Below are 17130 nucleotides of genomic sequence, written 5' to 3' on the forward strand. Positions count from 1 at the left end.
AGTCAAAACAGGGCGCTTAAAAAACACGGGACTAGAGAGACTGAGAGAGCAAAAAAGCGAGATATTTGCATTCCTGGTGGACATCCATCCTCAAAATTGTGCATGGGGTATACTGATACACATAATCTCAAACTACCAACTAAGCCAAGTGTTAGGCATTTAGACATACACGTGCATACCCTTATCTCACTGTCCAACCTTCTAAATTCCCTCAGCCAATAGGATATCTTTATTCTGAATTTCTGATTATTATTATTACCAAAAAAAAAAAAAAAAAAAAAAAGCAAGAAAACAGATTTTTGCAAGAATCATCTTTCTTTCTGTCTTCTGAAATATGCAGAAACTATGAATGTTATAACAAAATTTTGAGGCACAACCCAAAAAAAAAAAAAAAACCAGATGACAATATACACAACTGAACTATTCCCTAATTGCCTTCCCTACATTACAGAGCTCAGAGTACCTTCTTTGCATTCATATTATCATAATTGTCCAATTACCTGCAAAAAGAGCATTCCAAATGAGATTTACTACAGAAAAATACCAAAAATTCAAGCATATTCTGTCGAAACACGACCGACATTTGATCTCAAAGAGACACAGTTGCTAAAATCGATCAAGAATCGTATAAAGCAGGAAACTATAATGAGGCTTTCTATTTCCTTGAGAGCATGGTGAGCAGGGGTTACCAGCCTGATTTAGTCCTCAGTACAAAGCTGATTAAAGGGTTTTTCAACAGCAAAGAGGTTGATAAAGCAATAGAGGTGATGAATATATTGGAATCAAAAGGCGAGCCGGATTTATTTGCATATAATGCTATGATCAGTGGTTTTTGCAAGGTAAATAGGATTGAAGATGCTAATAACCTGCTTAATAGAATGAAGGCTAAAGGATATTCACCTGATATAGTCACTTACAATATCATGATAGGTAGTCTTTGTAGCAGGGGGAAGCTCGATTTGGCCTCGAGAGTGTTGGAAAAGTTATTGAAAGATGATTGTCAACCAACTGTTGTTACCTATACTATATTGATAGAAGCTACTCTTAGTGAAGGTGGGACTGATGAAGCAATGAAGGTATTCAATGATATGCTAGCAAGAGGGCTCGTGCCTGACGTGTATGTCTACAACACCATGATTAGAGGGATGTGCAAAGAAGGGTCAGTGGATCAAGCATTTGCTTTTATTCGGAGCTTACCCACCCAAGGTTCTCATCCAGACGTAATCTCATACAACATCCTGTTACGAGCGTTACTAGACCGAGGGAAATGGGAACAAGGGGAGCAATTGGTGAGAGAGATGCTATCTAGAGGATCTGAGCCTAATGTTGTTACTTATAGCATACTGATTGGTGCATTATGTCGTGAAAGCAAGGTGGAAGAGGCTCTAACAATGCTCAAGGTTATGATGGAAAAAGGCCTAAAACCTGATAACTATAGCTATGATCCTCTGATTTCAACATTTTGTAAAGAGGGGAAATTGGATTTGGCGATTGGAGTTTTAGATCTCATGATTTCTAATGGCTGCTGGCCTGATATTGTCAATTATAACACTGTTTTGGCAGCTCTGTGCAAGAATGGGAAGGCTGATCTAGCTCTAGAGATTTTTGATAAGCTTGGTGAGGTGGGTTGTGATCCAGATGCAAGCTCCTACAACTGTTTGATAAGTGCATTATGGAATGTCGAGGATCGAACAAGGGCTTTGAAAGTGGTACAAGATATGTTTAAGAATGGGGTTGATCCTGATGAGATTACTTACAATGCCCTTCTATCTTGTCTGTGCAGAGATGGGATGGTCGATGAGGCTATGAAATTACTAAGGGACATGGAGAACTTTGGTACTAAACCAACAGTTATTAGCTACAATATGGTCCTACTTGGCCTTTGCAAAGAACGTAGGCTGACAGATGCAGTTGAATTGTTGGGACGGATGGTAGAAAAGGGTTGTCAGCCAAATGAAACAACTTATATTTTATTGATTGAAGGGGTAGGATTCGCAGGGTGGCGTGACGAGGCTATGGATTTGGCAAACACCCTAATGGAAATGGATGTAGTTTCCGCTGAATCTTTCAAACGCTTGAGCAAGGCCTTTCCTGTTCTTTCTACACAGAAAGAACTTGCAGCCTCTGGAATATGAAAGTATTCCAACAAAAGAGATATGTGATATTATGTCAATATGTCTAACTATATAAGCCACTGTATATAAACAGCTTTTCTTAAAAACCCAAAATTCCATACATGTTTAATGATGGCAACTAGAAGCTTGTCATTACGCTGTCATGTACCAGAAATATTTCAGCAAAAGTGTAAATATTTCACTTTCTACTTTTACCACTTGTAATTCTCTGTAAATTATGTTTAAAAATTTGAAGGCACAAGTATTAGTGTATTTGATTTCTTAATCATGCAGATTAGAAGTGAAGCAGCTTTAAAGTAGTCTTAAGTTGCTCACTAGATTATAGACAAAACAAATTCTATATGATTTCTTGCTCAAGCTAATTGTCAAGGTAGTATAACAAAAAAAAAAAAAGGACGAGTATTTAAAATCCAATACAGAATATACAAGAGTACATTGTATTTGATTACTCATGCTAATTGTCTTCCTACTCATTATTTTCAATTGTTAAACATACAGTGTCCAATATTGAAGTATGTGCACATATATTGGAAAAGTAATGTAGCAGCTTAAAAAATCAAACTTGGACAGCATTTATATATTACTCTTTCTACCCAAGTAAAGCTGACCCAAATTCGAGTTCATCTCAGCTTGTAATCAGCCCCATGTTTAAGATTTGTTAGTGACAAGGTCGGTCCGGACTAGGAGACGTACGCTGTCAAGAGTTCCACCTATTAGGGGCCAGGTCAAGGCAAAAAGTAAATGACCAGAAATCCCTAACAAAGATCACATTGTCAGTAGTAGTCATGTAGATATTCCTAATTTGATAAATTAGAATGCAAGTAGCACTTGTTTTCCTCTTATTTTTTTCCTATCTTCATGGCAGACTGAAAAAAGATCATAGTGGCACTGTATCAGTGACTTTAAACTACTTATCCTCCAAGTTAGTTGGCTCATCTTCTAAAACATAATTTACAGAATGATGTCAGAATATGCAGAAAATATGTTTTGCACCTAATAAGAAATAAACTTTGCAGTAAAATAAGCATTAGACCCATTAGCAGCAAATGTTTATCAGATAAACATCAATGTTTTGCATATTGTAACAGAAAGAAAGTTGAGTGAGAAATAAAATTGCCATGCCCAACTTACAAAAATCAGCTGCGTGAAGATTGCCTGGAGTCCTTTTGATGGCACAAATTCAAGATTGATTTATACTCGTTCTTGAACCAGGAGATATAAGATAACAAGATGCTCAACTGGCGGCAACAAAATCAAGAAATTAGAAAAAGTTGAATTGAAATGGTTGATATAATTTTGAAAAACTATTATACATTTCTAAGGTCCAACATTTTGAAACGACAAACATTCAGATAAACAGATAAATGAAAACCAGCCATGAGCAGACCACATTGTCAGTCAAAGTTCCTCTCCATTACATAGAAGTTTTAGGCTTTTAGCACATAGTATAAGCAGCATGAACTTTATGTGCTTTTTGCCTTGATCAAGTCAGTATTCAATTTCATAATCTTTTTTGGTAATTGAAAGAATTCCAGTACATTATACCCAAAAAAAATAAAAAAATAAAAAAAAAAAATAAAAAATAAAAAAAAAAACTCTGTTAAAGCATAAGAGAGAATATGATGAAGAAGGGGTCATACTCGGAATGTTGAAGAAGTCAAAATTTGCATTTCAATTCAGCTTAACACCTTCACTTAGAATTCCCCATTCAACTAGCTTAGAAGACAGTTCATGAGCTTCTTCAATCATACCATAAGCAGCTACTCCTCTAATTAAATTGGGGTAAACAGTTTCATCTGGCTTGATCTGGTTGGAGATCATGATTTCTAGAACTTGTATAGCAATATCCAGCTTCTTATTTCTGCACAGCTCCGGAATAATAAACCTGTAAAACCTGTTTTGAATCTTGTGGTTTCTTCTATTCATCTCCCTTAATACCTCCATACACTCATCATGTTTATCTGCCCGGCAAAAGCCCCAGACTAGACAACGATGAGTTATATCATCTGGAACAATTCCCTTATCGATCATTTCATTGTACACCTGCATTGCTTTCTCCATAGAACCCTTCTTAGCCAAACCATCCATGACAATGTTATAAGTAATCAAGCCAGGAGAGCAATTTCTATCACTTAAAAGCCTAACAATGCAAAGAGCCTCATCCAACATTCCTTCTTTGCAGACGGCTGCTAATAGGGTATTGTATGTGATTATATCTGGGGAAAGGTTTTTGCTAACCATTTGGTCAAGAAAATCTATGGCACGATCCAGGAGCCCATGCTTACACAAACCATTGATTAAGATATTATATGTAACAACTCTTGGACGATGAGAAGTTTGATTCATGATTGACAAAATGTCATCCGCTTCAGCCCAATAACCATGGCTACATATAGCATGAAGTATAGTGTTGTAAGTCACAGAATTTGGCTCCAAACCATGAGAAACTAGACTATGCATCACCAAAGCCATTTCTTTGAAATTTCCTCTTTTACTACTAGAGTTTATCAGTGAATTGTAGGTAACTAGATCAGGATAACAGCCTTCAACAGCAAAATCATTCAACACCCCAAGAGCTCTTACTAACCCACAGTGTTGCATAACTAAATCTAGCAAGATTGTATATGTGATAGTATAAGGAGGACATCCCTTCCTAAGTTGGTCCTTCCAAAATGAAATAGCCTGATCAAACTTTCCCCTATCAAAGAAACTCCTGATGATTGTGTTATACGTGATTGCATCTGGTAAGCAGCCACTTAAGCTCATATCGTCTAAGTACTCAATGGCAGAGTTCAATTCTCCACGCTTGCACAATCCCCCAATCAACATGTTGTACGTGATAACATCCGGAACACCACCAGACATAACCACAATTTGCAAGACCTTTGCTGCTTTCTCAACCTGGTTTTGTTTAATGAGACCGCGTATCAAATTAATACAAGAAGGGAAGTAAGGAATATGACTTTGACAGGCCATGACCTCTACCAACCTAGTTGCTTCAAATAGCTTTCCAAAGCTGCAGTATTTTTGAAGAATATAATTGTTTTTAAGCTCACTGTTCTCAACAAAGGGTCCTTCTAATGATGAAACAGGCTTCTTTAAACTAATTTGTGAAGCATTCTTCTGTGCACCATGTCTCTGTTGTCTAATCTCATCGACATCATTAATGCAGACATTACCATGCTGAGCTCGGCAGTTTAAGCGGAAGTTATCTCTCCTAGAACAAAATCTAGGACTTCGTAACCAAAATTGACATGCATGGCTATTTTTTAAGAGAGAAGCTAATTCAGACTGACATGGTTTCACATTAGCACAATGGACAAAACTAGAAGTAGTGTCCTTTCTGTTATGACATAAATCCAATCTTTGTAAACAAGGAATCTTGACTGTAGAGTGCTGAGAAGTAGCTGCAGGCACCATCCTTAACTTCAGTACTCAACGCTGTTGCTGACATTCATTCTATAGAAGCACTCTGTCTCATGATAAATTCCAGTATTCCTATCAATAGATAATAGTGTTCTCCAATTCTCCAGCAACCCTCAACTCTTAAAAAACCTGCAACAAGAAAGGTCATGAACACATAACTAAAATTTTAGAATTCAAAGAACATACTCCAAGTCAAACTTTTAGATACAAATCAAGGACAATATTTGAATAATCTTTAGAAATAATCCCATCAATGTCGAAAAAAGCTTAGTTTTCTATCTAGGCGTATAACCTTAGACTAAGATTTCACATACCATAGAAAATCAGTATAGAACGTTAAGAAAAGAACAGCATTGCCAACAAGCAAATCGGAAGAAATCTGGAAATTTCCACCACATCATGTACACAATTCATTCCATACACAAAACATTAAGCAAGCACATACATGGAAAGTAAGGATCCATGACCAATTTGTAGATTAATTAATAGATATACAGACTCAACATTCAAGTGTGCAGCATAAACTATTCCCTTCCCCTCCCCTCTCCAAAAAAAAAAAAAAAAAAAAAAAAAAAAAAAAAAAAAAAAACAATATAGTTATAAATAACCCTCATGACTCAGTATGATTATTTTTTCACATCAAATAGTACCATAGATTAGTTCCATCCTACTAATTGCCCAACGACAAGTGATGCCCATGGGCTACCTTCTAATAAACTTCACTGCCCCTCACAGGCCTCACTCTCAAGATGAGCCCTCAAAACTTCTTTTTCCTTTGAATTTTTTACATTATAGAGGTAATAATATATAATTAAGACAAACAATTTTCAGCATGTATACTTTACACAACACCATTCAATATACATGTCATTCATAGCCATCAAGAGGTCTCCTAAGCAAACTACTCAAAAAAAACCACTTGGCTTTGCAGTTTGTCACACCTTTCTAGGGGGTCTACCAAGACATCTCTACCAAATAATACTTCCGTTTTTTTAAGTTTACACCTTTCTATTATCACGCTTGCCAACGCACTATTTTAACAATTAATATCTCTCATTATCGATATTGTAAAATTACAAAAAGTGCATATTAATAAAAAATACTCATTGAGATTATTCGAAAAAGATTCCACATGACTATAGTTTATCATAGCTATAAATCACAAAAACTAGTCAAAGTATTGTTTGTGAATAGTGCAAAAGTCAAATGGTGTCAACTAAAAACAACAGAACAGAGAAAATATTATTCATTCACAACCAAGAAGATGACTAATAACACGAATATACAAAATCAAGATTACTTAATAACATCCACACAGTTACACGGCAATAGACTTATATAGTCCAACTTCATTTCAAATCACAATAAATCATACGATAAAACTTACCACTCCACCATAGTTGATGCCAAATACGAAATATAATTACAACTAATAGAGTAGCACTAGAAAGTAGGTGTGCATGTGTCATGACATAAAATTGTACTTTAGATTCACATTGAACTAGTGTATTCACAAAGAAAATAAACATTGTTGTTATATGTAAAAAACAAACTAGTTTGCTCCATGGGCAGCACATAGGCCTTCTAAGTTCCACATGGGACACGAAACCTGAACATGTTTTATTAGTAAAATCATGGACATCAAAGTAACCTTGATTCTCACAACTCTAAAAACAAAGAAAAACCTCCTAATAACCTGAAATATCAAAAATCCACCTACAAAAGCATCTAATTACCCAAAGCTTATAATAAACATTTGAGGGTAAATGCCACAAAATGAAATTATCCCACTTATGCAAAGAAGTTATCAAGATAGTCTTTCTACAGTAGAAAACAAACCCAACTCAAAACTCACTTAAGATAATTAATTAACACAACTCTTTGGATAAACCCAACTTTTTTTTTCTCCCTCCAATCCAATACCTAAAACAACTTAGTCAAATGAAATTGATACAATATTATATCATTCAAAATTATAATGCAACAAAAAAAAAAAAAAAAAAAAAAAAAAAAAAAAAAAATTGTTTAATAATGCAAAAATTATCATATACTTAACGAAACTAACAACAAAAGATTAAACTTCACTATGCAAAACCAAGGTTATAGTAATTAAATTTCAAATTGTTAATACTATTAAGTGGGAAATGGGTGTTAAAGGACTGAAAATTTTCCCAAATACTAAGTAAATTGTTTTGACGGGCAATTACGAAGTAAATTAGTGTAAAATGAAGAACTTCCTCCATTAAAGTGGTAAAGAAAATAAAAAACAAGGAGGGAATTGAGGTGGCTTACCGGAAAGTAGTAGCGGTGGAAGGTGACGGTCGTGGCGAGCTGCACAAGAACCAGACGGTGGGAGTACTGTAAAATAGAGACTAGAAAGAGGAAAACAAAGGATTCGGGGGAGTTTAATTTGTAAGTCGTACTCCCTCCGTTTTTAAATACTGTACTTGTTTCACTTAATCACTTTCCTAAATCGGCCGTTTTTAAATAATTGCTCTATTATCATATTTAGAAAGTTTTTACAATATTTAACTAATTTCTCTCAATCTAGTCGACCCACTATGGCACTATGATCATATTTTATTAATTTCATATTCTCCATCCTCCTGAGATGTTGTCAAACGTGTCGTGTCGTGTTCGTGTTAATATTAAACGTGTTGAAAAACTCTTGACCCAAACCTAACCCATTTATTAAACGGGTTGAAAACCCTTGACTCAAACCTAACCTATTTATTAAACGGGCTACTTAGGTAACCTTTTAATCCACATAATATATAATAAACTAATTAATATTCAACATGATAATTAAATAGACATACATCATTAACGATACTACAAGAGCTTAAAGTTACTGATTTTGGCAAAAGATACTACAAGAATATAAAGCCAGTGATTTTAGCAACCCAACCAATACATAAGAGTTATCCCAAGTCCTAACCTTCAAAATGACCAAATGACAACTTCTAAAACATGCATTAGTACTTGATTTCATGGATTACATATATGATTAAGTTTGTTTAACTGTGCTTGCTGCTCAACTGAGTAGGGGTAAGCCTATCTTGAATCCTCTAAAGTGGAATAGGGAAATGTAAAAAAAGTTAAAAATTAACCGTTAAACAATTACCAAAAGTTAAGAATAGCGCCAATGTTTTCTACAAAACCAGTAAGTTAGAAATAAAAAAATTCAGCTATCTTTTACTACTTAATAAGCTGGTTAAGCGTGTCGGGTTCGTGTTAACGAGTTTTCGTTCAACCCATTTACATAATCGGGTTATGCGTGTCGGTTTCGGGTTGAAAATTTCAACCCAAACCTAACCCGTTTAATACGTGTCGGGTTTGTGTCGACCCAATTATTTAAACGAGTCGAGAATTCTTGACCCAAACCCGCTTATTTCATGTCAGGTTCGTGTCGGGTTGTCGTGTCGTGTTAGCTTTCGACAACCCTAGTCTTCTCCACTACTTTTGCTTTTTACAATTTTATATTCTTCCACCTACCCACTACCTCCGGTCCATATATTATTACTTTTGCCAATTTCTCCTAAAACTCCGCGCACAAAGAAATGGAGCTAGTATTTAAAAACGAAGGGAGTATTAAATAGGAGATTTTGACTTCTGCTACCAGTCAAACACATCAAATTCACTTTTACTACCTATGAAAACTTTTATTTTATTTTACTACCTAATATATGCTCCTTTTTTTTTTAAATTTTGCTACCCGTTAATGGAATCGGTTAGGGTTTCGTTAAGCTTATTTTTTTTTTAAATAATAATATATTTTTTTAAAAAAAAAAACCAGCGACCCCTCCCCTCAACTGCCACCCCCCCTACCCCCCTTGCCGGTGCCCAGAGCTACGACCGGCGTCGGTGCGAACCCACCCCCCCTCCCTTTTCCCTACCCTACGCAGCCCCCCTTCCCTTTCCTCGACGTACTTGATATGTTCATATTATATAGTGTTTTACCCCCGTCCCTTGGTCATAATTAGTAGTGTTTTTTGGCTCCTTAGAGCCATTTTTGTTACTAATATTCGTTTTCTAGTGTTTTCGTAGTGTTTGTTGAGTTTTGTAGGGAATTGCACCTTTGGAGCACTTTCCCGGGATTTTATGAAGTTACTACGAGCATTGGAGGAGGTTGACCGACATTGAAGCCCAAGGCCGGCTAGAAGTCATCAAGCCGGTGATTAAGGGCTCGGTATTTGGAATACCGAGGTTTGGACCGAGCAATCAAGATCCGAAGAGGAAATCCGGATCGGGCCGTGAAGTCGAGCCCAATCGAAGTTTCAAGCCTCGGAGTGAAGACGCGCCCGATCGAGCTAGCTTAGGCCCGATCGGGCGATGTGCGCAGCAAGGGAGGCTTGCTAGGCCGCGCCCGATCGTGCGAGCACCTAGCACGATCGGGCAAGGCTGTTGCATGGGAGCACGAGGAAAAAGGCGCGCCCGATCGGGCGCGTGTTTCTGGGATGCCTTGTTTGTCGAGGCACTTAGTTCTATTAGGAGTTGTTAATTATTTTTGTTTAAGTACGTTTAGGATTGTAATTTTTGGATTATTCTTCCCTTTTCACTTTCTCTCTCTACTTAATATTTTTCTCTCTCTAGACTTTTCTCTCTACTTTATTTTTGATCTGACTACTTTGTAATTTCGCCGTCTTGGTACGATTTCTATTTCAATTAATTTCAGTATTTTCTTCCTTTCAATTCCCTTATGACTTACTTTATTACTATGCTTGTTTTAGATTTAATTATGTCCGAGTAGTTTAATTCTAGGGTTTACGGGGATCCATAATTAATATAAAGGGATGATTTGTTATTATTGATTATTGATATTGCATGATAATTTCTTATTGAATTGTTTTAATTCTTTACAATTAGATTATGAATCGAGCAGATGTGATTTAGTTGTGAATGTTTAGCAATATTAAATTGATGAATCGAGCAGATGTTAATTTAATATTAAAGGCTATTTTCAATAGGAACTTAGATCTAGTAAATAGCGAGAGCCTGTTAGATCTATGTTGATTAATAAATTGCGAGAGTCTGTTAATCATGTTATTTGTGCAATGTTGATTATTGATTGTTATGTTTTATCCCGGAATATTAATTATTGGTGAACCTATGACCCTAGGCCTTCTTATTATTGATTTTCTCCCTAAACTTGATCTCCATAGCATAGTTTCATATTATAACAACAAATTGGTTACTTTAATAATTTAGATTATAACAATTAATTAGGAGTAGAAATACCAGTTTCCCTGTGGATTCGACCCTACTTCCCTATCTACTTTAGTTAGAGGATTTAGGTAATTCTTTTGATTAGGTGATACGACTTTAGCCTATCAGTACTCGCTGTCCCGACCCTCACCCTCACCCTGAACCAAAACCACCACCCCTTTCCCCTTCCCCCCCCCCAGCCCTGTTTCCCTCATCGAAATCGACCCCCCTCTCCTTTTGAAGTTTCGTTTTGAACGGGGGTCGATTTCGGTAGGGGAACGGGGCTGAGGGGTGTATTCCGGTGGGGGAGGGGAAATGGGGGTGGTTTTAGTTTAGGGTAGGGGGTCGTGGCAGCGAGAACGTCGGGGAAAGGGAAGGGGGGTTGCGGCGTAGGGTGGGGGAAAGGGAGGGGGGTGGGTTTGCACCAACGTCGACCATTAACTTGCGAAAATTTCCTTTGCTTGTGAGATTTCTCCATTAATGGTGAAGCAAGCAAGAAAAATCAATGAAAAATTGGTGGTACTTGCTCTTATGAAATTTCTCCATTAACTTCCTACTTTTTTTTTCTATGGTATTCCCTCTAGGTTTTTCCTTAGATGTGTATTTTTCCTAGTTTTTTACTAGGATTTTTTCGTTTTTTTTTTTGTTTCCTTCGATCTTCTCCCTTCTCCGTTTTTCCTCCTTCATCCTTTGCTCCTTGATCTCCATTGTGATTATTGGTTGGGGCTATCACTGGTTTCTTGATTAGTGGTAAGCCCTAAAATCCATTTTTGATCGCTTATAATAATAGATCACATCCTTACGATGGTCTTGATCTGTGTAGATGATTTCTCTTTTGTTATCAGAAGTTTTACTTTTTGGTGGTGGTTCGTGCGATGTTGAATCAGTTGTTAGATCAACGACTACAGAGCACAGCGATTTAAGAGACGAGGGTATTCATCTATGTCAAATCTCACTCGCGATCGTAGTTTTACAGAATTGGAATTGTTATTTACTTATTTGATTCAATTTTCATTGTATTTATTGTTTTTGATCTCTTTGTAGATGCCGTATGACTTCTTATTAATGAATTAATCTTCCCTTCAAAAAAAAAAAAAATTAAAATTCTCCATTAGTGACGTTTCCAACAATGTGTGTCGTGACTTTAGGTTAACAACAAATTAACTAAAGGGAATATAACCAGATCACACTCATCACGTGAGAAATTTATATTTTTCTTTAGACTAGGGAAGCCTACGCGCGCGATGCGCGCGATACAGCTAGCCATCGTAGGGGAGTTATAAATTCGAACCTCAAAGTTTACGTACTTTGAGTTGCTGTTGAATTATACTTGTCTTAGGACGATCAATAAAAGATTTTATCTTAATTTATTTAATTGTTGAAAAATGATTTGTGATATTTATTTATTTTAAAAATGATCATATATATTATAACTCGCCAATGTACGCATTACTATATAAAAAAAAAGGCAATCAAAGCTATTGCATCATTCTATAACTACAATAGGAGTGTTATGGAGAGGACAAAACCCTCATTGAACACCCTAGCACAAAGGCTACATACTATATTTCCCTGCAATTAGATAGTCTTTGGACCATATAATGGAGGAGATAACATTTATGAGCCACGAGTATTTAACTGATGATGTATGAGTACGTCTTAACTCTTTCCTATAATCAATTAACCTATACTAAAAGCGAACCTAAAGTAACACTTGTCACGATGTCATTATAATTTTTCCCGCCTTTTTTTTTGCCAAATTTTAATGAATTTCATTATATATCCTATATAATAATACTTATTTCCATTTTGACAACATATAATCCAATTATACTCAATTAATTTTTTTATTATTATTTTAACATATACTTTACATACTAGAAATCTTTTAGTTACAAATATACTAACTAAGAATATAATTAAGGTATTGAAATATATCATTATCCAAGATTATTATAATATTATCAATTTTTTTTCCTCCAACTTAAAATTTATTTTCATTAAAAATAGAAAAAATTACTTTGATAGCATACTTTGTATAAATCTTATAAGTTATAAGAGTAGTTCGTTGGATTTGGACATTTGTCGAGACACAACTTTGACCATCAATATCTTTAATTAGACACTACTATTTTGTTAAATATATTTTTTTTGATTAAAATATTGTTGAATTAACACCATTCTTTATTATTTTTTGTTGTAAAGTCTAATTATGACCGTGCATGGCATGGGACTTAACCTAATTATTTTTCATGTGGTTATCCCCGTGTGATGCACGATTAGAAATTAATGTTTTTTGTAACTTATGTTCTTTTGCATTACATTGTATATAAAAATTAGAATCATATATGAAAACAATTTAAAATTAAGAATACATATGAACCACATTTTTTTTTAATAAAATACATATGAACTACATTATTTACAACTAATAATTGAAATAGCTGAAAGAAAGTTATTTAAGGATGCATATTAATGAAATATGAAGAAAAAATTACACAATGTACAATTAGAACCAATGTCATCAAAATTATTATTTTAGCTTCCAACAATTAAGGGGGCGTTTGGTTCACAAAGTGGTATGGGGTTGAAATCAGGAATGGGGTTAAGGTGGTATCGGGTTGGAACTTGATACTTAATACCATGTGTTTGGTGTAATTCTGGAATGAAATATCTCACTATTCTCTCTTTTTATTTGATACCTAAGGGAATGGAATGAGCCAAACCCACCTCCCCTCCAAGGTTTCTAAACCCCATACCTCATGGGTTTGAGGTATGGGTTTGAAATTCATATTTTTGTCAACCAAACATATGGTATGGGTTTTAGTCATTCTAAACCCATACCTCATACCTATATTTCGTGAACCAAACGCCCCCTAACAGGTTTGTATAGTAGTTAAAAGCATCTATATGATTTTTTTTAGTCATAATTCATAAAACAATTTTCAAAGCAATAATAGAATAGTTTTGCTTTAAAAAAAATAAAAATTAAAGATGATGTCATAAAGCATTTAGGCGGGAAATTTTTTATGAGAAAACGACATGTGTACAATTTTGGAGAAAAATGATGTCAGCATGTTTTGTTTTAGTATTAGTTAATAGATTGGAGGAGAGAGGATATGAAATTAGGATATGTTCTCTTCGGATTATTTTCAATTCAACAGTTCAGTTCAGTTCACCTCCAATAAGTTCAGTTCAATTCAGTTCTTATCTTGATTTCCTTCTCTCATAAAATATTTAGTTTTTTTCAGTCCAGTCAATCAGAACAGGCCCTTAGTAAAACATAATTTATGTTGGGTCCCCTATTTGAGAGAAATGAATCAAATATTGTAAAAGTTTTCCAAATAAGGAAATGGAGCAAGTATTTTAAAAACGGTCTGAAACAGAAAGTGGAGCAAATTTAAAAACGGAGGGGAGTGATAAATAAATACGAAGTAAAATTAATAAGGTATTGTTTGGTTGAGATGTAAAATACTCTTGATAAGTCTATTTTATATAATATTTGAGTATAATATATAAGGAAGAAACATAATAATTATTTTGGAAGGAAAAAATATGTTATTTTTGTAAGAAAGGAATGAAAATATTATACTTTGTATTACGTATATAAATCTAATCTAAGAAGATTTTTTTGACAAAAAACCAAAAAGCAAAAATATAAAATAAAAATGAAAATAAAAAAAAAACTTTTGGCGGGAAAATTTTTAACCAAAAGTTGACATGTGTCATCTTTGGTTTCGCTTTAGTATATAGTTAGTCTATATACCGTGCATGGCACGGGAACTAACTTTATTATTTTTTATAAACAAATATGGCCGCACAATGACGTAATGTGACTAACCACACACAAAATTTATTACTCCGTATTATTATTTTTTATTATTTTGTTAATTATTACCTCAAATACAGAGGCTTTGTAAATTACTACCCCTAAATTTTTTTTTAATTATTACCCCCTAAAACTGATTAATTCAATTGATTGCTACCCTTTTCCCTAATCAGCCCCTAATTAGGCGATTTAAGCTCTTAATGATATCATTATCCGATTAATTTATAATTAGTTACTTTTAAATCTTAATCAACTAATTAAACCCTAGAACCACCTCCACACCACCATGCACCACCAGCGGCCACCCTCCACCCACTACCAAACCTCGACCACTGCACGCCGACACCATATATACCTCGAGCCCGGAGGCACCTTACCTCGACCTCGACGCCGTCCGAACCAACACTCTTCTTTCTCTTCATTCATCCCTAATTTATAAACCCTAACCCTTATCTCCCCTCTCTTTCTTCCAAATTCATTGCAAGTTGCAACACATTAAATTTCATTGTAAAAGTCCTCCAAAAATCTTCATCTATCTTCCAATTCTTCCATGGATTGCTCAATTGCGATTTTCAATCATGTTGTGTGCTCAATCGAAACCCTAGATTTTTAATTTGGGGGTTTAAGGATTTCGACTGGTGGTTAAGGGGAGGAACAAAAAGGAGACGGCAGGTGTTGGGGCGAATCATGTTCGTCGGCTCCGGGGAGGAGGTTTTGGCGTTGGTTGGTGGGGAGGGAGAGTTATTCGAGGGAAGGGAGTTTTAGGGAGGGGAGCAAAGTGACGGTTCAAGGGTCACATTCGAGCTAGGTGGGAAGCATAGTGGTGGTTTAGGGGTCGCCGCCGGCACGCGGTTTTAGTGGTAGTATTCGCCGACGCGTAGTGGCTGAGGTGGGGAGCAGGGTGGCGGAGGTGGTGCAGTAGTGGTTTAGATGTGGTGTTAGGGTTTATTTAATCAATCATGGCTTAAAAACAACTACTTAAAATGTTTTTTTTGACAAAAACTACTTAAAATGTTGCTGGATAATGATATCATTAAAAGCTTAAATCGCCTTATTAGGGGCTAAATAGGAAAAACGATCACTTGAATTAATCCGTTCTAGGAATAATAATTAGGAAAATTTGCCATGAATAATACCACCTTTCACCGGTCTTCCAATAATAGAACCACCTTTGGATTATCTCAAAATAACACGACCTTTGACATACATCTTCTATAAATAGAACAAAAAACCGGTAACCTGTTTTATAGGTTACATTGGACACGTGTCGCGTTGTAATTTGTTAATTTTTTTTAATAAAAAAACCTAAAATTTAAATTAAAAAAAAAACATCTTCCTGTTCAGCAGCCCCCCCACCTCCACTTCCCCTTCCCCCTCCCTGGCCTCCCCGTTCAAACCCTCCCCTGTCAGCCTACCATTCACCGAGAACAACCCCGACCCCCTCCACAGCCTCACCCTCAAAACTGCCCTCCCTTCCACCCCCACACTCGAACAACCACGTATCCCCACCCACGCCCTCGAAACCGCCTCAAAGCCACCGCTTCGCCCTTAAAACCACCTCAAAATCACCGACCTGCCCTTGAAAACGCCTCAAAACCACCGCTCTGCCCTTGAAATCGCCTCCAAAACCATTTCCCTCACTTGCTGGAAAATTGAGAGAGATCAAAAACTTTTCCCCCACCCGCCGGAAAAGAGAGAGAGATCAAAACCCTATCCCCTACCAACTGAAAAAGAAAGAGAAATCTTGCGTGAAGGGGAGGGGGTGTCGAAATCTGGGTAGGGAAGGGAGGGGGTTCAGAATCGGGGACGGGGTAGGGAAGGGGGACCGAAATCGGGGACGGTGTAGGGAGACCGGAATCGAGGACGGGGAGGGGGGCCAAAAAACGCGAATGAGGACGAGACGGGGGAAGAGAGGGGCCCCACGCTGGTGGTTTCCGATTAGGGGGCTTTTTAAAAAAAATGAAAATTGATAAAAAAAAATAGACTAATCACATTGTGACACGTGTCACAAATAACCTATTAAACAGGTTACCAACAGGTCACGTTCTATTTATAGAAGATGTGTGTCAAAGGTCGTGTTATTTTGAGATAATCTAAAGGTGGTTCCATTATTGGAAGACCGGTGAAAGGTGGTATTATTCTTGGCAAATTTTCCTAATAATTAAAAACATTTTTTTTTAGGTAGTAATTTACAAAGCCTCTATATTGTAATTAACAAAATTTCCAATTCATTTAACTTTGTAATCTTATATTTAAAAGAAAAAAAAAACACACTTTCTAAATATGACCACCAGCTCAAATCCCAAAACACTGAAAAAACCATCCGTCAAAGACGCAACCAACACTCGCCGGAAATCGGCGTCTCAACACTTACACCTTCAAACACGGCCTGCCGATTCAACTTAGGACCGCTGCACGGCCGTTAGAAGCGGCTCACTCTTCATCTTTACTTTATTCAATTTCCTTGCAATCACTGGTTAGTTCATCTACCATTTTTATTTATTCATTCCTATAATTTATCGAATTTGAAACTTC

At 36.0% G+C, this 17130-nt stretch overlaps 1 protein-coding gene and 1 pseudogene across 1 annotated transcript; one reads left to right on the forward strand and one right to left on the reverse strand.

Moving 5' to 3' along the window:
• The first annotated feature begins 291 nt into the window (after positions 1-291).
• Positions 292-2372, forward strand: LOC145605614 (uncharacterized; annotated as a pseudogene).
• An 827-nt stretch (positions 2373-3199) lies between these two features.
• LOC145605687 (uncharacterized) lies at positions 3200-7953 on the reverse strand. The gene is made up of 3 exons (XM_081661761.1): positions 7854-7953; positions 3776-5690; positions 3200-3373 (listed from the first exon to the last, which is right to left on the reverse strand). Exon 2 carries the CDS (start codon positions 5553-5555, stop codon positions 3807-3809), a length of 1749 nt encoding a protein of 582 aa, XP_081517887.1. The 5' UTR covers positions 5556-5690; positions 7854-7953; the 3' UTR covers positions 3200-3373; positions 3776-3806.
• Positions 7954-17130: the final 9177 nt, after the last annotated feature.

Source organism: Chenopodium album, chromosome 22, assembly GCF_948465745.1.
Source record: "Chenopodium album chromosome 22, dcCheAlbu1.1, whole genome shotgun sequence".
In the NCBI taxonomy this organism is placed as follows: Eukaryota; Viridiplantae; Streptophyta; class Magnoliopsida; order Caryophyllales; family Amaranthaceae; genus Chenopodium; species Chenopodium album.

Bases quoted from the DNA above. Each gene is read 5' to 3' on its own strand.
- LOC145605687 (XM_081661761.1), bottom strand. From the start codon at position 5,555: ATGGTGCCTGCAGCTACTTCTCAGCACTCTACAGTCAAGATTCCTTGT.